At 41.4% G+C, this 27,939-nt stretch overlaps 1 protein-coding gene across 11 annotated transcripts; it reads left to right on the plus strand.

The window, feature by feature from the left end:
- Positions 1-481: 481 nt before the first annotated feature.
- Positions 482-27,538, plus strand: klhl32 (kelch-like family member 32; the record flags this gene model as incomplete). Of its 11 annotated transcripts, XM_079343459.1 has the most annotated exons (13): positions 973-1,076; positions 1,221-1,307; positions 1,578-1,678; positions 2,310-2,336; positions 4,907-5,084; positions 9,069-9,176; positions 13,180-13,278; positions 17,478-17,693; positions 20,303-21,029; positions 21,243-21,301; positions 23,469-23,670; positions 24,814-24,908; positions 26,372-27,538. In XM_079343459.1, the coding sequence occupies 11 exons, from the start codon at positions 1,590-1,592 to the stop codon at positions 26,531-26,533; spliced, it is 1,962 nt and encodes a 653-aa protein (XP_079199585.1). In that variant the 3' UTR covers positions 26,534-27,538. The 11 variants fall into 11 exon arrangements, with proteins under 11 accessions (XP_079199580.1, XP_079199583.1, XP_079199588.1 ...); XM_079343458.1 differs by lacking the exon at positions 1,221-1,307 and having other exon boundaries at positions 830-1,076; XM_079343460.1 differs by lacking the exon at positions 1,578-1,678.
- Between the last annotated feature and the right edge of the window lie 401 nt (positions 27,539-27,939).

Consider the following 27,939-nt stretch of genomic DNA (forward strand, 5'->3'; position numbering starts at 1 on the left):
TGTCATTCATGAACGGCAGTGAGCTATGATGTTTTCCAAAAAAAACCCAAAACATCACCGGTAGAAATGGATGAATATGTTATAAATGTTAAGTTGTGTTTAATATACATTCCACACTTTGGAAGTTATAATATTGTCAACTATATACTGCTTATAGTGACGAGGAATACTTAAAGGAACGTGAGACCATGGGGCAGGTGACAGTCTAGGCTAGCGCAGATGAAAATAAACCTCTTTTTTAAGTTTTACATTGCGTGCAGCCTATTTTTTTTCTCCAGGAGCAGGTGAACGGATATGTGTGAGGTCATTTAGCTAGCCTGCAAAAACTATCACTTTAAGGGAGACAAACCATATACAAGTTTTATTGTATCAGTCAGGCATCACTTAACACGATGTCAAATCCCGGTTAGGCAAACTGTTTCTCTTTTCTGGTCATCCCTTTCCAACTATGAGGTGTGTTACTGTCTGTGGTTTCTCCAGGCGTCTTTCACATAGTATGCCATTCCTCAATTATCCTCATGGAGGCGCTGTATCCCCTCTATGTGCACATGCATGTGACCGTGGTGGAGAGGCGGGGTTACAATCTAACAGTTTAGGTGCTACAGTGACAAACAAAGTGTCCGCGAGAACTGAGCGCATCTGTCTGCTGTGTCGCTCTTCGTCTCCGTCCTCACCGGTAGAGACTACAGGAAACCCTCCTCGGACATCAAATGGTCATTTTAACGAAGACGCCGCGAGTGAGGACGGTACCGATTTACAACACATTCATATGAGGTGCGTGAGCTTGTTACAAATTGAGAAAGGAGAGGTAAATGCGTTAAATTCGCACAAAACCGTAAATAGCTCTAAATTGAATTAGGAGTGGATTATGTGAGTGCGCACTGTGATGGATGCAACAGGATTATTCTGCTAGTACGGAGGAGGAGGTTCCGTCCCCTGACTTTATGGACTGAGGCGCTGGCCTGTTGCTAGGAGACCTTTTGACAGCCGGGAGCTTTTAGAAAGTGACAGTTAATGCACTAATGGTGACAACCCAAACCTCCCTTCTTCTCTACTTCATTGCGTGCTGTTTGAAGGTAAAAGAAAATATTTACAATGTTTTTTTTCTTTCTTCCAGTCAGGAGATTATAGTGTTTTAACGGGAACAATGGCCTACTTGAAACGATTATAAACCTAAATATATCGTCCTTTTTCATGTGTTTGATATTTTCTGGGTCCAGAACGATGGAAACTCGTGGTCACAAGGAAGTGTTGCTGAATGTTTGAATATTTGCAAGCTTTAAGGACAACTTCACAAACTAGCACATGTATGTATGTATGTATGTATGTATGTATGTATGTATGTATGTATGTATGTATGTATGTATGTATGTATGTGCAGGATATATTTGAAAACAAAAAAGAGCAACCATCAAGATCAACCAAAAGCATCTAAGATTGTGTTGCAGTCTGATTTGATTTAGGCTACAATTCTCAGATTTTCATTATCTTCAAGCTTGTTCAGATGAAGGGCATGTGTGGCTCTGTTTTTGGGTTGGACTTTAAAGAATAAGCTCCCTTTCTCCCTCATCCTTCAGCCAGCAGTGGCCATGAAGGTCACTCATGAACAGATCAATAACAAGACCTCACTGGGACTTCACTCAAGAGCAGCTAGTGGTGCACTCAGTCCACTCTTAAGGTGAACCACACATGTATGCAGACTTCCCTGTATGAAGTAGCTGATAGCACCTGAGCCGACTTACTGTACATTGAGTTTATAGTATTTTAATCAGAGAATACAAAGCAGCTTGAGTTTCAGAGTGCATCCTTGCTGACCTCCGTTTCCCTCCTGTGTGGCTGGGTATTATCTAGCAGTAGACTGAGGGATATCAGATTCAGGTGTGTCGCACATTATGTCAAGGTTGTAGCTACACCAGAGGGACTTAGTGTAATTTGGACTCACAGCTTGTCTTGAGAATTGCTGAGCTTGTTGATTCCCTTCTTTGGAGTCTAGCTGCCTGTGGCTGTCTCTTGCGCTGCGTTGTGTATGAAAGGGCCTTGAGAGAACAAGCATTGTCAGAGTCCAAAAGCCAATGTGGGCCGAGAGAAGGGAGAAGTCAGCATTAAGCTCGACGTGTGGTTGCTTCCCTTCACACATGGAGCAGGAGGCTGTCACAGTGTGGCTGGGGCCAGGGGATGGACTGAGTAAAGCTGACGTGCTGCTCTGTCCTATTAGGCTGATGTACGTTACCAGTGAGGAGACAACAATCCTCAGGAGCCACATAGCACCCCCTAACACCTCCTCTACCATCTCCTCTTCCTGTGTACAGGGGCATGCCTTCTGAACCCAGCCTCAGGTAAGTGGCAAGTTCCTTCAATACATACTTTACACATGCACGCCCTAGACTCATGGCACCGACAGTTAAACATCAATAGCAGTTTCTGAGGCACTGAGTACCATCATCCTTGAAGATCAATGTATTACTCAATAATGGTGCAGACTTCACTAGCTCTCTATTGTTTTTAGTTGTTTGACTAATAACAATATCTTAGTAACTTAGTAAAATCCCTTAAATGAGGAAATCTTTATTATTGTGCACTTTGTTACTTTTTACAAATTCTGTGGAAAGGGGATCTCTTACTTTGTTAGCCTCCTATGATGAGTCAAAAAGACTCTTTAGGAGGGACCAATGCTGCTGTAAGTTACTGAGGTGGAAAAGGTTGTTGATGGCAATACTACTCAGCTATTACACATGGTCCCATTATGTCTTGTGTGCCTCTGAAACCCTTTGCTATGATTGAGATAAATAACTTGAGTTTGAGTTTGGTGACCATCATTTCTTCGGTGTACAGGCTCGATAAAGGATCTCGAAAAGACCTTGGCACGAAGAGTCTGGAAAGAAAATGCCATTGGTTGCTTTGAAATCAAATAATCTCCGCTTGTACTGCTACAACTTCAATTTGATTCCTTTAAAAATGAAAAAAAAAAAAAAAAAAGCAGACGTATGTGGATCAAGCAATTTGTGGTTGCAATCTCTGCTCTTTTCCTAAGATTATGTAGCGCAGAGTCCACAGCTTTAAACTGATGAAAGATAATATATTAGCATTGTTACATTTTTCCACATTAGCAAGGGCATCAAAGGCTTCTGAACTCCCCAAATCCACAACTTTCCAAAATCCTTAAAATGTGAAATCCAGTCACTTCCTTTATTCCCCTACAGCAAGGCAAATGTGTCCTTTTTTTCCCCAGAGCTCTTTCTTTTGGGAGCGTCCAACCACCAATAAACAGCCTGACTCATCTTTCGTATAGCACCTCTGGCCAGCAGCACACACGCACCCACCTACACACACACGCATTACTTGTTCTGTCTTACGCCCCGTCACCATGAAGGTGACAGAGCAAACCTCCTGGCAGACAGCAGCATTTAGACTGACTGTCGGGACGTAAGTGGACAGAGATGGATTTGGATAGACAGGGTGGCAGGCTGCTGATGGATGGGTACACGCACAGAGGGACTATAAGGAGGGGCTTAGAAACGGGGTATATTTGGTGTTAAAAGGATACACTGCACATAGCCAGTGAGCCATTTAGACTCAGTCAGCAAGCGAGACACAATCTTAGAGACATGTTCTGTCCTCATTTGGGTCTCATCAGCCATAATGAACAGACACGCAAACTGACGTGTGTGAGTAATTTCTTTGTAAGCTTTTAAGAAAAGAATACTTGTGTGATAATGTCATTGCCACTTGGCTTAAGTGCCTGTGCATCTCGACTACAAAAGTATGCTTATTTGATGTCTTTATTAGAGATACCGTGTTGGAAGTCATTGAGAGGGAATGGAGGGGGAATAACATGGGGAACAGAAGCCAGAGGTCAGATTTGAGCGTGCGCTGCCCGCTGCGAGGACTCCAGAGTCAGCACATAGCAAACGAACCGATAGAGCACAGTTGCACTAATTAAATGACTAATAACTAACACGACCAAGAATGTAACACTATACAAGGCTTTTTTTTTAACCAGCAGATAATGAAGAACAATGCTAATTCTTGCATGTGAATGGGAACATACTGCCTAATACTAAGATTCTCTTGTTGGCAGACTAATGCTTGCTCATAAGCACCAAATTGAAGTCAAACTTATGAAGCTAATTAGATGAGCATTTCTTCTCTTGGAACTGTGCCTTTTGGACCCCTTGGAAAAGGAGATGATCCCTCTCAAAGGGCTGTACATCGGTAAATGTACTTGAATGGTATGGTTATTATTAACTAGAGTGAGGCTTCATCTGGACTGAAGTGGTTGGTCACCAGGGGTTCATCCCTATGATCCGAGGGCACTAAGTGAATTTACATTGTAAAAATCTGGCGGTGACTTTGCTGCTGAAATGGAAAAAAAAATAAGGAAGATGAACTTTTGAGCATATCAGCCTTTTGGGAGATGTCTAAGCCTAAGGAAATATTTAAGGATTAAACGATCAGCAGGCTTTGAGTTTTAGTGGCGGGCATTATCAACATAAAAAAAAAAAAATCAAGTATGGGCCAAATATTTCACCTTAACAACGTGGTTCTGTGATTCATTGTTTCAAGAAAATATTGAAAAGGGAAACGGAGGACATTCCAAACATATGACCTTGCACACCCACATCTTTAGGTTGCTGCTGCGAGCGTGGCTAAGCGTGGAGTGGATTAAATTATGATGTATTGACAGAGGTCTCAGTGTGACTGTCCAAAACATTTTCCAGAGTCATTAAAGCACTTATTTTACTAAGTTGTTGCTAGACTGTAATAGGAAAAGAGGGATTTGAATTTCAAAGAGTCAACAACATAACCACTGTGTGTGTGTGTGTGTGTGTGTGTGTGTGTGTGTGTGTGTGTGTGTGTGTGTGTGTGTGTGCGTGTGTGTGTGCGCGCGTGCGCGCGCACATTGCAGCAGGGAGATGCTGACAGGACAGAGGCTCTGTCAGTCAAAGTCCCACCAGGACTCGGTCCTCTCTGCCCTCAACCAGCAGAGGAAAGATGGTTTACTGTGTGACGTCACCCTGGTCGCTGGCGAGCAGAAGTTCCATGCCCACAAAGCCGTCCTGGCAGCATGCAGTGATTACTTTAGGGTGAGTCCTTGACCACGTTACATGCATGAATATAGATCTTTTTTTTTTTTTTAAATGACAATTAGTATCAGGAGAGAAATAAGTTCTGGCTTTGTAAATGCACAATACTTGGTGTTGTATGTAAATGTTTCAATTGATATTCATAATTGCACACAAAATAACACACATGCTACAAAAAGCAGATGTTAGCCATACAGTAAAGCCCACTAATGATTCGAGAAATACTGCAGAAATACTTTATTCATGTCGCTGCCACGACCCTTTTATCTCTGTTAGCATATTCAGCAATCACTCAGTGGTTGAAATAGTTTTTTTTTGGTATGTTTTTTTTCCAGAGAGTCTGCTATGCTTCTCAGTCCTTCAGAAACAACAAGGACTCCATTTTAAAAAACAAAAGAGATGCTTTTTTTTTCTTACTCTTGTTTACATATGTTAAAATTCAGAAGCACTGACGGCTCTTAGGCCTTGATTAAAACAGCTACAGTAAATCATCCTTCACCATCCCACTAGTGCCCTCCAGCTCTTGTGTTTTATGCGTGGTCTCTTGCAGAGGCTTCAGTCAGATCCTGGCTAAGCCACAGATGTATCCTTAAATACACTGTATGGCAGCCAGACAGGAGATGGCCGCACAGGGAAAAGGGCATAGATGAGATTCGAATTACGGACACTGAACAGATTAGGAAAAAGAAATTAATCCCTCTTGAAAATGAGAGGCAGATTAAATATGTCCAAGTTACTCAGGGATTATGCCTCCTGTGTGTACATGTCTGTGTGTATGTATATGTACGTGAATGTTGTTTTCCTTTTTCTGCAGAGAGTTGAGGGTGGGCGAGCCAGTCACACTCCTCTCCACTTTATAGTTCATCCTCTTCATCTTTTGCTCTCCTATTGTTCTTCACCTCCATTTTTACATGTGGCTCTTTGAAGTCCCAGCTGAGACAAGCAACACTGTTTTCCGGAACCCAGATTATTAGATCAGCCTGCCACAGTAAGCAAGAAAACTCCCTCTGCTCCTGTGTTCCTCCGTAGGGGTTTAACAACATTATCTCCAGTTTGTCATCTGACTCCACTGCTGGCTTTTATTTAGTTAATTTACCGAGAAGATGAAGGCTCCTCATGTTGTGAATAGAAACTTTGTTGTCTCTCTCTCTCTCTCTCTCTCTCTCTCTCTCTCTCTCTCTCTTTCTCTCTCTATCTCAGCCTCTTTATTTCACACCCTGACTCACACGAAGCAGTGATTATAACACATTATCTAACTCAGCAGACACGAGTGATTGTAATGAAATACCTGACCAAGCGTGAGTTGTTTACCTGAAACGTGTCCTTAATGTGTCACCCACCATCCGATGTCGTCACATTGCTAAGACGTCTGGACAGTTCATGGGAGACAGGGCCGGTACATCAACACCAGCGACAACACCACCCTCCAGCGATAGCACCCACACGAAGACAACTTTACACACAGACAAACACACAAAACACATCCTTGTCTCCTTTGTCGTGCAGGGAGAGCAGATTCCGTATCAAAAGCTGTTTCTGTCTAAAAGAAGTTCCATGCTTCATGTAAAACATGTGCTGGAGAAAAATCTGCGTTTGCTTTCATCTCTTCATAGAGAAAGTTTTTGTTAATGATGTGACTTGAACTTGATTATGCTTCTTCACCCCTCCATAACAACATTATCCATTGTTAGTTAATCCACTACTGTAGATCTTTTCTTTTACATTCCGTACATCCATCTTGTATACACTTACTGCATTATAAACTTGGGTAAATGGGCCTCATTCACAATCACCTTTAGAAGATTTTCCTTAAATTTGTTCTGTGGAAAAGTCCTACCAATAATCTAACTCAGATTCATGTTCCGTTTTTAAACTGCAGACTGTTCCCACCCTCCATTGTGAAACTGATGACTAAATTGGAGACTTCACATGTTTGACTAATTTGCTAAGAAAAGCCACAATTAAATGACAATGACAACGAGAAAACATTGAAGAGCACAGTAATAACACTTACGATCAACGCTCATCTGTTCTGTTTCTTGGCAGGTTGACTTTATTTATAATTAGAACTCAATGTTAAAGCTAACTTTATCTTTGAATAGGCTTGTGAGCTGTTTAGAAGTTTTGAGGTTAATGTCAGGCCAGATGAATTATGTTATCACCAGTCAAAAACAGAGCAGCATATAGTCAGTGCAATGGTTTCTGTCGCTTACATTCGAGTTGAGGTTTTGCTAAAGAAAAGGTCTGTGTATCACCCTAAACCATTTTAAAAATGTCATTTAAAAAATAAATATAGCTGTGGGCTCTGAATAGAGAGTACATACCAGCACCAGCTTACAAAAATAACAGTCTCTTGGGCACTGAAATAATTATTTGTCATCACTTTTTTTCTCCACACAACTGCTGATGAGTTTAGCCACAAACCTCTACAGGAAATTAGTACAGCATTCAAACTGAGTATTGCTTTTTTTGCCCTGGGTGTGTCAGAGGTTCACAAGTCATCTCTGGTATCCTCACAACCAGCGTACACATACATTCTCACAGCATCTCAGGTGTACTGCAGAGCTCCACCCCCACTGCAGCATCATGTGAAAGGACCACAGCGCAGCGCGGCTCTGTGGCTTAATTTATCTCTTCACTGGATCTATATTCCAAGTTAGAGGTGCCATCTATCACCACAAGCTCTCCCTCAGCACCTCCACCAAGGTCAGGAGTGTACAAGCTAGAGGCGAACAGCACCAGCTAACACTCTCAGAGCGTCCTCTGAGATGTACATGGAAGAACATGAAGAGTGTCATTTTTGTATCACATGAACTCACCTATTTACGTTATCGGCTGTGTCTCTGATCAGCTCTCCGTGTTTTGGACTGTTTCACACATCAACTACAATCACACACCAGGTTTAGCCACAGGCCTTCCTGTGTTCAGTGGACCAGTGGATTTTTAATTAGCCCAATGGTGAGTCAACAAGGCTGTGCTCTGAGGAGAGATGTACATGCCTCAGTTAAAACTCAATGTGGCCTCAAGTCGACCCTGCCTCAAACATCGCCCTCACTATGTAGAGGGGCCAGGGGCACTTCTAGCCTGAGTGAAGTTCAGAGATGCTATGAATCAGGAAGAATGGGGTGAGCTCTGAGAGGAATTAATGTCGTTTTCATGACAGACAGAGATGCTACGCTACACTAACTGGCTAGCCTGAGGGGTTTCAAAGCTTATTATGTTGTTATATACCAGCGCCTGAGTAGAGATAGTGTGGAGGGAAACTGTAATTAAAATGATATGAGGGGTTGCAAGTTTGTAAGATCACTATCCTGAGGAAAGAATATTCTAGGCCTACACAAGTAGTATTCACGTTCCTAAAGAAAAGTTTGTCCCATTACATTTAGGAAAAACAAATATTTATCATCACCTAAAAAATCTCTATGACGGCCACGTTTGACCTATCACCCTCATATCACTCTTCCCTGCTTGGCTCTGCTTGACGGCCCTGATCAATAACTCTGTCATCCCCTCATGGTGTGACACCAGTCAATAGCTCTGATTAGCAGGCAGCTAGCTGGACTCATGCACAGCAGGACCAGACTGCAGACGCTGCGTCTGCTGCTTTGATTCCTCATGAGTACGCTTTGTTGCACATTTGTGTCTTCGTATGTGAGCACGACCGAAGAAAAGTAAGACAGAGAGGCTCTGTAACTGAAAGTACAGGACGTGCTGTTTGTTCATGCTTAACTCTGCGGCCACAGCAGGTAAATCAATACAGAACGCCTGAGGATGTTGCGACTGGCAGGTTTTGATTGAGAATGATTTTTTTTTCTCTGTTCAAAAACCCTTTTCTCTGGCTTTTAATCCTGTAACAACAAAATGATCAACCTACAGAGTTACGCCATGATTCCATCATCAGTAATCCTGATCATTGGCTATTATTTTTACATCCAATGTTATGTTCCCTTAGCTAACTTCCATGTTTCTGTTATGTGTCATCAGGCTATGTTTAGCTTGTGCATGGTGGAGAGTGAGGCAGACGAAGTGACTCTACAAGGAGTGACTAGCGTTGGACTGAAGCACGCACTGGACTTTGCCTACACTGGACAGGTGAGTCCGAGCAATGGCCACCAACAAATCTGAAGAAAAGACATCCCCGTACTTACTGTATTGTTGGGTGAAAATACAGGAAACTAAAGCATCTAAAACAATGGTTGCGGAGAAATTAAAATCCTTTATTTAATGTCACTAAAATATAATTAAACATTATTCAATACTAATTGAAAAGTTAACCTTGAGAGAAAAAAAGGTATTATCAGGAAAAATGTGCACTGGGCTACAAATCATCTGGATTTCTTCCTAACAAACTTAATAGAAAGTTTCAGAAGTTTAGTATGGTTTTCTGCACCTCTGTTATAAAGAGAGAGCATAGATGCAGCTGACTGAGTGTAAGTGTTGGGTCCAGGCAGGTCAGATTTATCAGGTGTAATTGGTGTTTGCTTGAGTTTGGCACAGTACACACAGAGGGCTTAGCTTGAGTTGCACCTACAGTACATACTCTACACATCTCTCTTAAGGAAGCTCACATTACTTTCATTACCCTCCTTAAACAAATACTAAAGTAATATTGATGCATTTTTGTTTTTAAGCAGAATTATCTTGATAAGCCCATTTTAAATAACTTATGTTGTTGGACATTTTAATTTAAAACAATACATTTTATGCTAAACTGACCAATTGCTTTACATGCTCTTAAATTCTGTAAAATATATGTCTCATGTTGCAATGAAAATGTATCTCCAATGAAGTATAAGTAATCCACAGCATAAGTATTTACATTTGACCATGGCCAAATGTTTAAAAAAAATAAATCAGGATGGGGCATTTGCAGATTACCGCTTTAATCTGAACAGCCAAAGCTTTACTGCAGCAGGCCTCCAGACCCAAATCTGCAGGTTCTGTCAGATATGACCATAAACGTGTCAGTCCTCTGTGTTCTCTGCTCACACTGCTGAGTACTATTATGTGATCTTTATCAGAAACAGAGAGCAGGAGTAAACTGCACAGTGATACATTTGTTTGTAGTGCAGTTGTGAGACAGTCATGTGAGGCAGGTCACTGTCCTTTTCTTCTCTTCCAATCAACATGGAAGAATTTTGCGATCTTTCTGATAACCCTCCTTGACCTTGTGAGTGCCAGCGTTGCTCGCTCCAATAAGCAGCCCAGCGGCTTATGCAATACGCTGGGAGGCCAGGAACTTTGTAATTACTCCTAATTTTATTTCTACTGTGGAAATGAGAAGAGCGAGTTGGTTAGGCAGCGTAAGTAGGTCAACAGCAGGCCTGCAAGCGGCTCTGCTTTGGTTGGCTCTGTTCCTATCTGCTCAGAGGAGATGATAGCAGATGAGATGAAGGCAATATGCTTATCCCCACACCGTAAATAATGACCTACTGAAAATCCTTCAGCCACATGTCATAGGCCAGCAGTGTGAGTGATTAGACATGCAGCCAAAGGATGCTGTCAGGCTGTTACTTTAGGTGCCTTTAGGCCTTAAGTTTGCACGGAGAGGCCGACATGGGTTAGACTGTGATTGTTTTTGTCTCCGACAGTTAAAGGCTTGCAAGAAAATACTACAATAAATGTGGGTTTATACAATAGCTCAGCACACTCCCACGCTCTACCAGCCACAGTGTTATAAAACGGACTCCTGCTGTGCGAGGTTTAAGTGCTCTAACTGTAGTGGGCCTCTGGTGTGGAGAGAAGAGCAGGAGATGAAGAACGTTCACTTACAGTTATTGCAGTTATCATTTGGCCTTGCCTTTTTTTTTGCAGCTGCTGCTGCTTCCTGCCAGGCCACTGATTGAGTTAAAGAAAAAGAATGATTAAAAGTTTTGTTATCACTGGGTTTCCTTTGTCTCGTTATTCATCTAATAAAAGTAGCATTCACATATAGATATTATTGCCATACAATGCATCTAAACTTTAGATATTTTTTACGAGAACATAATCGTGTATCTTATTTAAATTGCCATTAAGGCTCTTCATTCACAGATCCTGAGAGTGGAACCAAAGAACCAATGATTACTTGTTCCCAATCTTAATACAGTAAACTTATGCAAGCCCACAGATTATGCTGGTGGTTAAGTTAACCATGCCTGGCAGGACTCCTTACTGTGAAAAATGGAAATGTGCAGATGATGCTGATTTCAGAGAGGAGAAAATACAAATCAGCAAAGTGTGATGGGATTTTTTTTTTTTTTAATGTCACAGGGAAAATATTCTAATAAACACAACTTGCCTGATGACTACCAATGAACTGTTTACACGATTGCTACAGCAGTCAAATAATGTGTGTATTAATATGCAGCAGGGCATGTAATTAAGCACAAGTGCTGACTAACATGTTTTCACTTCAGTCACAAACAGTGAAAGAAAGTATTGCATTTCATGTTCAGATTTGTTCCAATAGGAAACATAGAAGTATCTTTCTTGCTCTTAAAAACCACAAACAAAATGTAAAAAAAAAAGATGCTCATGAGGGCTGCTTAACACTATCTGGCCCACCACTGTATCAGCTGTGGTGTGAGGCGGGGGACACTGATGATGAAGTCATTATCTCTCACTTTACTACTGATGCAGTCGCACCTCTTTGCCTATGTAGGACACTGCTAATGAATGGATTATCAAAGTGTCGTTCCTACTCTTAAAAACAACACCACATTTCTGCAGATGGGTCCAATGTGTGAGAGGTGACATGGGGACTGTTTAGGGGCTATTACTCCACTGATAAATGGAATAGTCAACTCCATGTGGTTCTATTAGTGCGCTGAGAATAGACACAAAAGGGGGGCAGTGGCCTCCATAAAGCTGATAATACCTGGCTCTGTTTTGGGAGCGTGGCAGTAAGGGTTTTGATGCTGTTCAGATATGGGCAGGTTTAAGTGAAAAAAACAAAACAAAAAAAAAACAGAAGGATGCTTTCAGCAGAGATTTTCAGATACTGGTCATTCATCTCACCTGGAAGCATTTTGGTAGTTGCCTGAATTTGTTGTTTACTGGGAGGATAATGATAATGATTTAAGGCGCACACATTTATAGGGCACCAATCTCAGAAGCCATTGACTAATGTCTGAGGGAGCGTACACTGATAATACTTTTTTTAGAACAAGTAAGAGTACGAGCATGTACATATGGGAACTCATTGACAGATTGTTCTTTCAGATGTTCCTCACTTTCTACCTGGAACTAAAGAACTAGAACAACAATCCGACTGCACCTGTTGCTGACATTTTAAGTCAAGTTTTTCGAAACAAACATGGCATTGCTCTGACATGTTTTCCTTTTTATTTAACCTGTAACATGTTCAGTGGAGTACGACAGAGTACTACGTGCATTAAAGGATCTATGTACTTCGCTCTCCTTTTTACAATTGTTTATGCCACATAGCACCTGTGCCGACTATCTGCTCAACTAATGAGAGGCTAACACATCACGCTGTGAAGCGGTATCAGGTGCAGTGCTATCTGTGGCCTTTTATCAATACAAGAAATGAGTACCTAAGCATAGTATCAGACTCATACTTTCCCTACCACTTGGTGATGCATCGCTTCCAACAAAGACTTCCTTTTCTGTGTTGTAATTATTAACAGTTTGACTAAAAACTAGTATTTGGAGTTGGATTTAAGCCACAACATCTAGGAGGGGATGTTAGCTTGACATGCAACCAGAGTTCAGTTTATAGCTCAGTTAGGTGACAGCTGAAGGGTTCCTGGATGGAATTTATTTTGGCTCTTTTACTCTGCAAATGACAGTTGTTGTTTTTTTCCTGGATACAGTCTCCAACTGCTGACACACTTGCAGATATTACTATATAATATTTCAATAGCATAATCTAGTCCAGGCCCTGAACATTGTGCATTTTTATGCAGGAGATGTGAATATGGATTAGTTGGGCAACAATGAAATGAATAAAAGAACCAATTTCCTCTGAATTAATTTACAAAAAAAAAAAAAGTCTACACTGCAGTAACCAACTGCCTTGTAAGGGAAGCTAAAGTAGAACAAGTCTAAGATCAAACATAACTTACTGACCTTGCTTGTCTCCTCTGGACAGATCCTGCTGGAGCCAGCAGTGATCCAGGACGTCCTGTCTGCAGGAAGCCACCTTCAGCTGCTGGAGCTCCTCAGCCTCTGCTCCCACTACCTTATCCAGGTACACACACAAACAAATGTAAATGCACTCCTCCGTCCTCGCGTATGTCAGCTTGAGTCACAATATGAGGACTCGGAGGAATAACAGCTTCATGGGTCATGGAAACCCTGTAGAATCATGGAGTTTGAGAGGAGTGTTCCACTAATAAACAGTTTAGTGATTTGACAATGTCTGCATGGAGTAATACCCTGCATCTCAGTTCTCTTAAATGCTGTCTCCTTGCTCCTTTGGCGAACCGGAAGTAGTTCCAGAACTGCCACGTTAAGGAGTGTGACAAAGCTCTTATAACTGAAAACAAAAGAGAGGAGGAAGAACTGTAAGGAGATGAACAAGGATACACAAAAGATAGACTGTCTCACTGGCAGACACCCAGACATAGAATTGCTGTCACTGATTGGACACTGCTGTGGATCAGACTTCAGTGGAAGTATCAACATCAAGTTTAATGAAGAGAAAACACAGACCTTAAAACAGACACTCAACAGACCCAGCAGACATTTAAACAGACTCTAAACATCCATCATTTTAGAGAGTCTGTATGTGATGAGCTGGGATAAAAAAAGCTTCGGACAAGAGGATAAAAATCAGTGTAACAGATTTTAGGCCTATCACTGCAGAGTTTTATCCTAAATTTGCTTTGTTTTTTGATTTACCTTCAAACAAAAAGTCTGTTAGCTTTAGGTCTTAAAATCAAAAGATAACAACTCATTCATGATTATAACATAAATATTTTCATTTTCAGTCGGACTGTTTGACCTTTTTATTTTGACAAAACAAGATAAACAGAAATAGAATACAAATACAATGTATTTACATCATGATAAGAATGAAGGTCTGAAAGATCGGGGTTTGTGACTATAAGAAGGCGGTTTTGCGTTCATTGTCTTGTTAATAAGGGTTCATAGAAGACTGATCATTAATGATGGACAGGTTTGAGAAGTGTTTATTTGCACTGTTTTCTCTTAACTTTAGAGGCTAGTAAATCATTTTGTTTCTGAGACATCACAAGTGTTTTATATAAAATACAGAGTTCCCTGTCAGTAAAAACAAGTATAAATAATGACTAAACAAATCAGTATTAAAGCTGCTCAAGCCGACTGCAGCTGAGCTTTTATTAGCTGATATCATCATCACAAACAAACATCACTTCGTGTGACGCATCGGTGGGAAGGATGTCTCTTGTCTCTTAAAGAGGACATATTATCCCCCTTTTCAAACAGTTTCCTGTTATCCAAATTAAACATCTGTGTTGTGCTTTAGTCAAAATATAACATGAATCAAACACCAGAGGAAGTTTGTGACCCTGTAGAAACCAGCTCTCTCAAAATGCTCCATTTTGGTGTGTGTGTCTCTTTAAATCCAATGTGCCCCTCACTTTCCCCGGCAGACATCACCTCTTTGCTAGCAAGAATGAAAACAGTGGACCTGTGCCAACGTTTCGCTCTAGGCTGGGGGTGGAGTCCATGTTTGGCAATACCAGGGGAGGGGAGGGTGTTTTGCTTTTTTTTTTTTACCAGAATCCCACTGTGACATCACAAGGAGAGCAGATATGAAAATGAAAATTTTTCTCTGTGTTGTAAGATTAGTGCAGACCAAAAACAAAGGACTGGATGGGTTTCATTCACATTTTTTAATCGATAAACACAGGGGACTCAAATAAATGTTCAAAAACACTCAAAATAGAAGCCTGACATAAACAATTGATATATTGATACAGGAGGGTTCTTCTAAGACCAAAAAAGTGACACAGCATGTTAATCTCGTCACCAGCAACAGTTATCTTTATATCTTATAACTTTGTTCTTCAGTAGCCACCGTCTGTCTCTTTTGTCAAACAGATATACTAATGCTGTTACAAGGCCTGGAGTAATGATCAGGTATTTACAGGCCAAGCTAAAAGATTGATATGAAAGAACTGGAAACTCCAAAACCCAAATCATGACGGCGAAAGAGTTCTGAAATTAGTTATTATAATTGTTGTGTCAAAGACAATTTGCACAAACATTGTGTCAAGACACACACATGGCAATTGTACTTAAAGCTGTGACAAAGTTGAATAATTTTGTAAACACTTTCTTTACATCTGACACAATTGTGTTCAAAGTTTTTTGTGTCCAAAAAGGGGTAACCAGCAAATGGCAACAAAATAACAATTATACATGAAGTAATGTTTCGAATCCAATAATTATGCTCAGCTATAGCTACTTGCTTAATATTAGAAATGTGCGAGTAATGTCAATAATCACTCTCTTGAGCGTATCTTTGAAAATCTAGAATCTCCTTTCTCCATCACTTTAAAGTTGTTTTAACAATTTATTTTTGGGCTTTTTGGGCCTTTACTTAGAGAAAGGACAGTGGACAGGTTCAGAAATCAGGGCGACCCAGAACAGTTACCATTACTGCTGTGATGATTTTGTGGGGCAGTAGCTCAGCCTGTAAGGACTGAAGGGTCGCTGATGTACTGTAAGTCCCTGTATGGTTCAGAGTATGTTTGTTGGTCTGGTCACTGAATACTTCCTGAATACTGCTGAGGTGCCCTTGAGCTCAGTGACACATCCATGGATGTTTGGCATGCAGGTTGCCTGAGGTCTTAAACTCTTGACGGCTGTTCTTCTGCTTGTTTGACGTCTTTAATCCCAGAGAGCGTGATGGATCTGTTGGGACAGAGACAAAGTCAGCCTACTGTCCCCTGGATATGCTGCCAAAAGCTGCTGCAGATCAAGAAAAACTGGTTCAGGTTGTTACAGTGCAGAATCACAATATTAATACAGAATACATGTGAATACAGCTGCATACAGATTCATTTAAATTCAGCAACATTGCAGAAGAATCAGTTAGCATTAAAATAAATCTATGTGTATTTGCAAATTTGAAAAGGTTCTGTGTATTTCTCTTTAACTGTAACAGTTTTAGTCATAGTTATTTATATTACCATTAAGTTGTCATATGTTCTTCCATCTCAATGCTTATTGTATGTTTTCATTTTCTGTACACCTCAGACCCTTCATTGTTCATACTTTGTTCTCCCTCCAGATCTTATCGGTCCACAACAGAAGAAACATTGCTCAAATGTGCCATCTGGTGGTTACAAAAAGCCGAGTGTTATTGATTTGTAGGATCCAGCACACACTGTCCTATAAACAAAAACAGCAAACTCCTACAAAAAGAATAAAGTTTTCTGTTTGATTATGTCTCGACCAGCAAACATCTTTGCGTCCAGAACACACCAACTGACTGTTTTTGTCCTGTTTGTGGTTGTCACACCCCGTGGATGTTAGTGCCAGATCAACAACACCAGCACTGCACCAATTGATTGTGAATCAGATACTCCATCGTCATATGATGGATACTGATGTGCAGAATTAAGTTAATTGAGTATTGAATAACCGATCAATCCTGCTCTCTGTGTGTCCTTTATTTGTAATGATTATATAATGACACTCTGACTGGAACTCTTACATGAAAGTTAACGTTATACGTTTGCTCCTTATTAGATTTTTCAATTAGACATCTAGTCTCATTCATTTTGAATCATGATCAAGATATTAAATTAGAACTTAAAAAAAATTAAAATTAAACACTTGCTACACACATATTTGCAATGATAGTCGAGCAAACAAAAATCAATAACCTATTCTCAGTGCAAAGAGAGAGAATGAAGAAAACCCTGAGAGGTTTATTCATGAAAGTACTCTTTGTACCAGGATAGAAGAACGGGTTGACGAGCTGATACGCGTGTGTGTTGTTTGTGTTGAAGTGCAGCCAGAAGATGGCAGTCTTATTCCACTAGTCTGGATTCATGTCCTTCATATATTCTCTTGCTTCTCCTTGTTTCCTGTCAACGTGTCTCTACGTTAAGCTTCTCTAAATGTCGTCATTTAGCTGTGACCTGAAAACTTCCTGCAGATTTAGTGAGAATTCCTTACATGTGTGAACTTGTATCAGTGTTTTTTTTTTTGGTTGAGTGTGTATGAACAAAATTAATACAAATAAACAAAAGGTAAAAAATAATAAAAAAGATATATTAGCTGGAATAGGAAAACAATTGTATTCTAGCCAGTCGTTTATCGATGAACCTTTTCTTAACGTACCTCTGAACAAAATCCGAACACTCAAGGGCTGTTTGAAAGCAACAAGACCCCCCCCCCCGATGGTCAGTATGTGCATTGACTTGTTGTGTGTCTGTATTCCTGCTGCAGGAGCTGAGCAGTGTAAACTACCTGGAGCTGTACCGTGTGGCTGACTTGTTCCACCTCCCCGCCTTAGAGGAGGCCGTGGTGGGCTTCCTGGTGGAGAATCTGTCTGAGCTGAGCCGGAGCCGGCAGGACGAGGCCCTGCAGCTTCCCTACCGCCTCCTCAGGGAGGTGCTGAAGAGCGACCGCCTCACCTCCCTGAGTGAGGAGGAGATATGGAAGGTACCGGAAGTGTGTGTGTGAGATAATGAGTTTTCAAAACAAGTAGAGTCAGTGGATGCACTATTAAGCTGTAAGTGTATTATAGTGCTTTATATTTTAAGAAGAGTATAATGAGTAACTAGCAGCTCAGCTCATACAAACTGACCTGTTGTATCTTGGCACCAAATTGCTCTGTACATAAAACTCTGTGTACAACACAGACGATTTAACACACAAACAAATTCAATGTCGGCAGCTCCATCTTGCACTGTTTACATGAACGAGGATGTGCATTAACACGTCTAACTGTTCACATATGTGATGGACAGATTTGATATGTTGCAGTCCATATAGCCGTGTGAGCATGCATATGCGCTTGTGTCTGTCGTGACCTGTCAGGGTTTTGGAGTGAATCTGCAGTGCGTGGAGGGGACTTACTGTTTTGACTGTTCATTTGCACCAATCAGCCCCCCTCTCCAGCCTTCCCCCTACGATCTCTCTCTCCCTCTCTGTCTTTCTCCCCTTCTCGTCACTGATTAGGCCCACCGCGGCTCCATCAGGGCCCCAATCCCCCAGCTGTCACTCGGCCGCCCGTCTGATTGAAAACAATCAGGCCTCTGATGGCACAATTACCCTGACCCTTTAGCCAGCCGCCGCCGCCATAATCAGCCTCTGATTAGGCTGCTTTGGGCTCCTTCACTTCGCCCAGAAGGTTAATTTGGGCATCAGACGGAAGCGAACGGAAAGCGGGGGCTGTCGTCCGAAAGGGTGGGGAGAGAATGTTCGCCAATACCGAACTGATAAAGCTCGGCCGTCAATCATTGTCACTCAGAGTTTTCTTCGAGTCTTTTACGCTCTGGAAATCACATTTTCTCCTGCTTTGTTTTTTTTCCCCCTCTCTACTCTTTCATGCCATCCTTTGCTCTGCCTTTTTCTGTGGCTCCCCCCCCTCACCACCCCTACCTCTCTCTTTCACTATCTCTTTCCTGTGCTCTCTCTCTCTCCCTCTCTTTTCCTCGATCACACCAGAAACACACACACACACACACACACACACACACACACACACCCTTTCACTTTCCCTTTCAGTGCGGAGGGGAAGGAGGGAGAAGGAGTTGATTTATTCTGTGCCCTGAGGAAGTTGTGTGATGCAGCGTGACCTTCACAGTCAGCTGCCGTAGTGCACACGTTCACTCACACACACACACACACACACACACACACACACACACACACACACACACACACACACACACACACACACACACACACACACACACACACACACACACACAGAAACGCACACACATACTGTCACTTCAGAGCAATGAGGAGGAGAGAGGCGGGGTGAGTGATAGAGAAAGGGTGGTTGAGACAGGAGAGTTGCACAGATATGACAGAAAGGCAATCCTGACTTGCATGTTTGTTGCATATTCATACCTAAAGAGTGCTCTGAATGGGGAAATAAAAATAGAATTTCAAGGAGTATGGAGTATTTATTTTAATGCTGGTTTGAGACTTGGAGTTTTGTCTGATTTGTCCATGGTAATTTGTTTCTAAGAAACAAAAACAAAAACAAACATTTTCATCGTCTCCACTGAAGCAATTAATGTGTTAAGTTCTCCATCTCTGCTCAGATTACATAAAAAAAACACTTTGTTTTCCTGATATCAGCCGTTTACAGACATCTCGCCCACATTCACACCTAATCGCAGCTAAATAACCTTCCACCGCTCTCAAGTTCAATTAAATCACTTCTCTGCAACCCAGTCTGCGTGAAACAATAGAGGAAGCCTGTGGATATTTACAGTCGGTATATGGAATGCTGCTGATTAATAAGTGTGTGTGTTTGTTGGCAAGTATGGATACAGCGCTGGCTTGCATTAGTTATGCCATAATAGCCTCTAGGTGTCTGAAAAAGAAAATGATTGTGTTTAGCAGTTAGCTTTTTTTCTTAGATTAAAGGAATGAGTGAAAATGACAGAAAACACAGAAGCACTCTTCACTCTTCCCCCTCACCTCCGTGTTCTTTAGATGTTCTGCCCCCTACCTTTTGAAATGACTGTTTGAAAATGTAAAAAAAAAAAGAAAAAAGCAGGCTGATTGTTTGGGGAAAAAAAAGAAGAAGAGAGGTATTCTCTGGCACATCTTCAACAACTACCGAGGTGCATCAAGAGTGAAAGGCTCGAAGAGGTCAAAAAGCTCCCGCAACACTCGCAGTATAAAGATCAGCTGTATTATCAAATTAGACAGATTGTGGCCGCCATCAAGGTCGACATCATTTTGAATAAACATTTTGAAAAAGAAGAAATAAATGAAACCGCAGCACCCTTCTTTTAGCATGTCTACATGAAAACAGAAACAAATAGCTAATCTAATTTAATCAACTTCAGTACAAATACATTCAGACAGTATACTCACATTTAAATCATAATATGTTATTAATGATGATTTCTATTTGCTATTAGCAAATTTATAAATTACAAAAATATTCAAGCCCCTGGTTTTTCACTGTGATTTATTCAGTAAGAGTTAATCCATAGGATAGCTTTTGACAAATTAAACGTCTTCTTTTTCCGTGTACAACTTTCCATAACTCTTCATTCACTCTCTGCTTTCTCCGTCTCCAGCTGGTGGTTCTGTGGCTCGAACATGACTGTCGCTACCAGTACACTGAGGATCTACTTCAACATGTACGCTATGGCCTGATGGATGTCCCCACTCTCCACCACCTTGCCCATAGTCACCCTCTGGTCCAGTCCAGCCCTACTACTGCAGCACTGGTGGAGGAGGCCCTGGACTACCATCACGCCACCTTTGCACAGCCCCTCCGCCAGTCGGCGCGCACGAGGCCTCGTTTCCAGTCTCTCACCCTCTACATAGCTGGTGGGCGGAAACGGGAGGTGAGTCGGGTCAGGGAGCTGCGGTACTTCAACCCTGCTGCACAGGAGCACGTGCGTGTCGCAGGTGGTTCGAACTGGAGCGAGCTGGCGCCCATGCCCACTGGGCGCAGCCACCATTGTGTTGCTGTGATGGGGAACTTCCTGTTTGTTGTGGGTGGAGAGGTGGAGCATGCCACTGGGAGGACATGTGCAGTAAGGACTGCTTGCCGATATGACCCAAGGGGCAACTGTTGGACTGAGATCGCCCCCATGAAAGCCTGCAGAGAACACTTTGTCCTGGGCGCTCTGGGTCAGTACCTGTACGCAGTGGGAGGCAGGAACGAGCTGAGACAGGTGCTGCCGTCTGTGGAGCGCTACTGTCCCAAGAGGAACAAGTGGATGTTTGTTCAACCCTTTGACCGCTCACTCTCCTGTCATGCCGGCTGTGTGGCTGACAGCCTGCTCTGGGTCTCAGGTATTGAAAAAGTCGGAAGAATGATTTGGGTAGTCAGCCTCACTCACACATACATTACTTTTACCTCGAGCCTATAACGTCACATACATGCACAGACACAAGCCTCAGACAGATACTACTTCAGTCACATTTGTTCTCTCACATCTTTTCACATCACATTCAGATGGTTTTGCTCTCTGATAAACACTGAAGTGTTGTTTTTCTGATTTCCAGGTGGAGTGACAAACACAGCTCAATACCAGAATCGACTGATGGTGTACGACCCAGAACAGGTAACTGCAGAGATGAGACCTTCACTTTTACACTTTCTGTCGATGCTTGTGAGACTACATCGGTTATTTCTTATTATATTTATGTGCACTTCATTTATCATGTTATTGCTGTCTATATTCCAGAGCATGCTGTAGAGTTTTATACTTTCCAAGTGTTAATGATTCATCGATCTTAGTCCAATTGAGGTTTTCTGTTTATTTTTGCACCTTGTTTTTGTTTTACATCAACTTCTCACTTTTTTTTTTCACTCAGCACCCTTGTCAAAGGTGATTCAGAAGCAGCAGAAAGCTGTTACAAAAAAAAAAAAGATTTGATAAACCCAGAGGAACTAGCATTCCTGCTATAAAAGAAAGAGAACATGTCAGACTACAGAGCTGACAAACTCTGCTTTTTGATTGCATTCGCCAAGTGCCCAGACACATGACTTAAGGAGTCAAATTTTCAGCCACACCAGAAGCGTTAAGCATCAAATATATTCTAAGTATGTGTTTCATCTTGTGAATATAATCAGGTTCTATATAATCATCCCTTGAATTGTTCTGTGGATTGCATACTAAGTATACTAACAGGACAAAGTGCTAGCACTCCTCTCGGTCTTGCTAAAGGTGTCGGGAGTTCTGGATATCATAAGTGATTCTATAGTTTGACCTTTAAGGCGGCTTTTTACTTGCAAGTAGGTGGTGCTGTATGTGCCAAAAACTCCAATGTTAGTCATGAGACCGGCTGCCTGAGTCTTGTTCTCATCAAGGACTCAAGCAGCCCAAATGTTATTCACTCTCCTGATACTGTGAATTACGGTAACATGTTGTAATTCTATCACTTCCTGTAATCCTCATCATGTCTGTGTATTGTGTTGTATAAGAGTGTGAGGATGGAGGGTTTTCTGTAGAGCTCATATTGTACAGTCATGTGAGATATGTGTGTGATTTGGGGCAGTGTGAACAAAGGTCGACCTGACCTGACAAATGCATTTATTACTGAACTCCTTTTGGTTCGATATGTTTAGTTATGAGGTGACGGAGTAAATACTTTATGGAGGAAAAAGACTTCAAAGGAATTAAACAGAGATAGCTTTTTTTTTTCTTTTTTTCTCAGTAAATTCATACCATCATTGTACATTACTGTGATGAATTACACAACAGGCAGATGTCAACAGTCTGCTAACTGATTTTCACACCATATGTAAATCAATGGAAACCAGTGACATGGTAAAACAAGTAAAACGTTATAGGATATTTGAAATCTGACATGAGAAAATAAACACCAGTTACATATTGTATCTGTGATTTTGATTAAATCATTTATGTTTAGATTTTTATGAAAAAACATTGATCTTTTTTTTTTAACTTTAACTACTGCTAGTAGTTCTATAACAGTTTAAATCTATTTTTCTGCATTCCTTAATGCGTCACAGATCCAAACAGTAGAGTTTTCCATTTGCAATCGTCACACATAAACAGGACTCGATGGCAGGATGTAGTAAACTGCAGTCACTGTTTGTGTAAGTATATGAGGCAGCTGTTAAAGAGGGCTGCATGTATATGGTATGAAGGTATGCAGTGTGTGTATGTGTAAGGTGCGTATCCATATGGGTCTGTGTTTGTACACGTCGGCGTGTAAGTGAGGGGACGAGGAGCGAGCAAAAGAGAGAGGAGAGACTCATTTGTATTCACCATGAATCTACATTCACCTGCCAGAGCAACAGCAACCCCCCACCCACTCTACCCTCAACAGATGGCCACCCGTCAGCTCCCAGCAGACGCACACGCACACATGTACACCCGCATTCTCTTCCTCAATCAAACACACACACACACACAGACACACAGACACACACACACACACACCAAATAAGCATCAACACACTTAGTGAAATGAGCAGGGATCCTCGGTGTAGAATGGAGTGGCTGAAACATATGATTAGAAACAGGGAGGGAAGTCATTAGTACAAACCAGAGCTCCAGTGTCACGTTATTTATCTAGCACTGAGCATACATCAATTACCCATGCATGGATATGCTTAAATATTAATCTTCTCTTCCCACCCTCTCTGTTCCTCTCTCCCTCCTTCTTCGTTCGTTCTACATCTCACCTTCTTGGCATCATTTTCTCCCTTCTTTCTTAACCTGCATCTGCGTGTCCCACGATCCATTCTTCACCTCTCAGGACCAGTGGTTGGCCCGCAGTCCCATGTTACAGAGACGAGTTTACCATGTCATGGCTGCGGTGAGAAGACAGCTCTACGTGCTCGGCGGGAACGACCTGGACTACAACAACGACCGCATCCTGGTCCGCCACATTGACTCCTACAACATGGACCAGGACCAATGGACACGCTGCTCCTTCAGCCTCCTCACGGGTGGGCAAAGTAAAGAAACAACGCGTGATCATAAATGCTCTTCTAGATTTATACTACAGATGATTAATTTGTGTATTTGTTTATGGTGATCAACCTTTAGTCTGCAAGGCTGTATTCTCAACATTAAAAGTGTCTTACTGTAACATAGTTTAAAAATCGACAGAACATATACTTGTTACAATTAATTTTCAACATGATTCATTGATTGCAAAGACGAGATAATTATCACTCTTATATCTTTGACTCGCTATGTAGGTGAAAGGAAAGTTAGCTTATATTAGCATAAAGACTTATTGGTATTTTCACATGAGATAAAAACAATAACACATGCTTAAGCACCCCAGCCGGGATTGAGCAACATTTAAATCCAATTGTGATGACATGGCTTACTGTGTGCTGCAAGTAAACGCTCAGTTACAGCGATCAAATGACACCGGCAGAGACCCAATGCAGCAGGCTTTTCATTTCAATTTCGTCTTTACTGTAACTGCTTTCTCAAATGTAACTTAAGTTTTGTGACATTAGGGTGTAAATTAATCTTCAACACATATACGTTCAATTCACATCCATAAAGCTCTCTGCTTCATCCTCCTCTTATTCGATAAAAACATTACAAGTAATGCCTCTGTGCTGGTCTAGGTAGGCGGTAGAATGATGTACTATAAGAACACATAATCCTTGCTTTGGACCTGTGGGCACGCTGCTTGTACAGTATAACCTCCAGGCTGGTGGAGGTGGGATGAAGTACCACCTCCACCAGCCTTGAGCCAGAGGCAGAGGAGACAGAATCTATGGTCAAGATAATGTACCATGTAGTCATGTTCTCTTATATCATCGTGTATTCCTTGTAGGAAGGCGTACTTTGTCAAGTTAGGTTGATCTTACAATCCCCCCCCCCCTCCTTCCTTACACCCAATAACTATTCCTTTTTTGCTCTAGGATCATCTCCTCCCATTCTGTCTGTACAAAGTTTAAGACAAAGTCAAAGGAAAGAGAAGCTGAACTCAATCTTGGCTCTCCATTCACTCTTGCCCTTGCACTATCTTTCTCCATTTATCTCCCTCTGTGTCTCTCGGGGGACATGGACGTCATATCGACAGAACGCCCTCTACCTGGCACACTGACACATTGTGTCTGCTCTGTCCTCCCCAGGTCAAAATGAGTCTGGAGTCGCCGTCCATGATGACAGGATTTATGTTGTTGGAGGATACTCCATTTGGACAAATGAGCCTTTGGCATGTATTCAGGTGAGTGTACGGTAAATGTCATAAGAATCATTGACATGAAACTCATGGTTGATTCTACGAGGTCAGATCTGTCTTTTAAGTTTGTTTTAGGAAACTAAGAAGGGTTGTAATGGACTTAAAGAGTACTTTAGTGCACACCCCGACCTCCTTTCTTATTTTTAACACATCCTGTCTACTGATTGTGTATTTACTGTAAATTCCGGACTATAAGCCGCTACTTTTTTCTCACACTTCGAGCACTGCGGCTTCTACTCCGGTGCGGCTAATGCATGGATTTTTTATGGGGGACAATGAGCTTCTGCCGCAAAAACATTTGACTTCGTCACGTCGGATCTTAATATCAGTCATTTTGCGCTTCATGCACGCACCCTCATGATGGAAAACACACGGAGAAATACATATGATGCAGCTTTCAAGTTAAAGGCGATCGGCTAGGCTTCGTATTGTAACGGTTCATGTTGTAAAGTCAGTAGTTGATAATGTGTTCATAATTCCGATTATGTGGAGAGTCAGTGAATGCACCAGCGAGAACATGTTGAGTGGCTGTATGAGAGAACGCTGGGGGAGAGAGTTGGATTGTTACAGCAAGTTATGTGTTGCTCTCTGCTGTAAACGGCGTGGTCACGGCCGACAGTGATCGGGTTATTAAAAGTTATTATTTGAACGCTCTCGTCGTCCTTTAACGTCCGTACGGACGCTACAGTATTTGCGGATGTTACCGGTAGCCTACGTCTGTGTAAATAGCTCTTGTTATAGCGTGGACACCTGCGGCTTATAATCAAGTGCGGCTTATATATGTACAAATACATTTATTTACTTATTTTTAGCCGGTGCGGCTTATATCCAGGTGCGCTCAATAGTACGGAATTTACGGTACATCGTACACATTACAACCTTACCATTTATCTTATTGTTAACGTAACTGTCTGAGCACCTCACTTTGTGTCGCATCAAACAATATAGACATCCTTTTGTGTGAAAATGGGAAATTATCCGTTGTGGAAGAAAACCCATAGCCTTATAATTTATGATCTTTAAAAAAAATAATGAACATGATCATTAATACTAAGGTGCAGGAGTTTATTTATGGTTAGTTGTGGTTTTCGTTTTAAACAAGACTAATAGTGTACAGCTGTGCTAAACGTTCTATGAGGATGAATAGTTTGTTTACTTTGTAATGAGCACACATGCTGTTGTGTGGAATGTAGAACCTACGTTATGACCAATATTTTGATCCAAACATGTTAGCGTGCTAACATTTGCTAAATAGCTAAAAACACAAAGTACAGCTGAGGGTGAAGTAGATGCACACAGTATGAAATATATGAACAATTCAATGTTTGAAAATCAGAGGATCACTAAAGTGGTTACAATTTATGCAGAGGGTGTTGTAAATGTGTGCATCACATTTCAGACATGTGCCAAGTCTATTTGAACTACATTACCAATGTTCTCTTGTTCAGGTGCTGGATCTGAGCTCAGAGGGCAAGGAGGAGGTTTTCTATGGGCCAACACTGCCATTCGCCTCCAATGGAATAGCAACGTGTTTCCTTCCTGCTCCTTACTTCACCTGCCCAAACCTACAGACTCTACAAATCCCCCATCACAGAATAGGTGCTGTATAAATCACCGATGAACAAAACATGAGAAAACAAGAACAGCATAATCAGAGAAAGGACTCAACGCAACTCGGGGCCGAGACTGGCAAATCAATAAAACTGATCATTGTAATCATTTGGAAACCTTTAATGGGATTTCTTTGAGATCCAACTGTATTAACAATAATATCTTGATCTACAAAAGCCATGCTTACCAACAACCCTCAAGGAAACTGAAACACAAGCAGCTGTTTGTATCATATTGTATAACTGTTGTATTTCCCAGAGGACAGAGGCGCACCATTCATGATGTCCAGTGACGATGCAACAATTAACAAAAACAAATCTGAGAGATTATTGTTCCCAAAGATGACAGCCAAAAAATACCAATCCAATGGAATGACTTTGTGGTAAACAGATACATTATGGAATTGCTCAGTCATCCACAGGACTTCAAGAAACTGTCATTTTTGCAACCCGTTATGAAGCGGAAGAGCTTTCATTGCTGCGGAATACTTATACCAAAGCTGATTAAAATCTCTATTATCAACTGAAAACAAACATCTTGTGCATGTTTCTCAAGACAGAGGACATTGTTGTGTCATTGATTCGCATGTGCTTTGAAATGACAAATTTGGTTAGCAAGAGTCAGTCGCCCGAGGCCGAAGCTCCATCATGTCATTTTTGAAAAATTCAGATAAAAGTAAAAAAATGTACTGGATTATTCTGCAAGAGCAGTGACACTCTACTGTATGTGTGTATGTTCTGTAGACATGTGTAAGTGAGATTTTTACCATACTCAGGACCCAAGACTGTTTATGTGCAATATGAATGTCTGGTCGTTGTCATCATTTAGAAAATATCTGTGGAATATATTCCAAAATGGTTTAGTGCTATGCTCATCGAAACTAATAGTTTTAGTTTAACCAAAAGAGAGAAAATGTGATCCCTGAACTCAGCTGTCTGTTTGAATCATGTCTGTAAGACATGACTTTTTTTTAAAAATAAAATAAAGGCGCTACATAAACGACACCAGGGCATCTTTTCTAGGAATTTCTAAAAGCAATGACTGTTAATAAATTAGCATCAGTCAATAACTGGATTGGTATTTCAAGCACAACCTTTACTCATTTTCTTTCTCCCGTCCGCCCACCTTTGATAGTGGTGGTGAAAAAGAATTTAAGGCTGCAGAAGCCTACTGGTAAAAAAAGGGATGCACTGCAGTTTGACGAGGCTGAAAAAATGACTGGCAATGACAGAAAATGGGACTCTGTGATTGTGGGAGACAGCAGTGAGACTTTGTGTGATTAGGTGCAAACTAAAGCCGGATTGCTGGAGATTGCTGTGACTTGGAAAGAGGGAGAGAGAGAGAGAACTGGAACAAACAGTTCTCTTCTTCTTTACTCACTGTTTTTTTTTTTTTGCAACCACTC

The sequence above is a fragment of the Symphodus melops genome (assembly GCF_947650265.1).
Source record: "Symphodus melops genome assembly, chromosome: 5".
In the NCBI taxonomy this organism is placed as follows: Eukaryota; Metazoa; Chordata; class Actinopteri; order Labriformes; family Labridae; genus Symphodus; species Symphodus melops.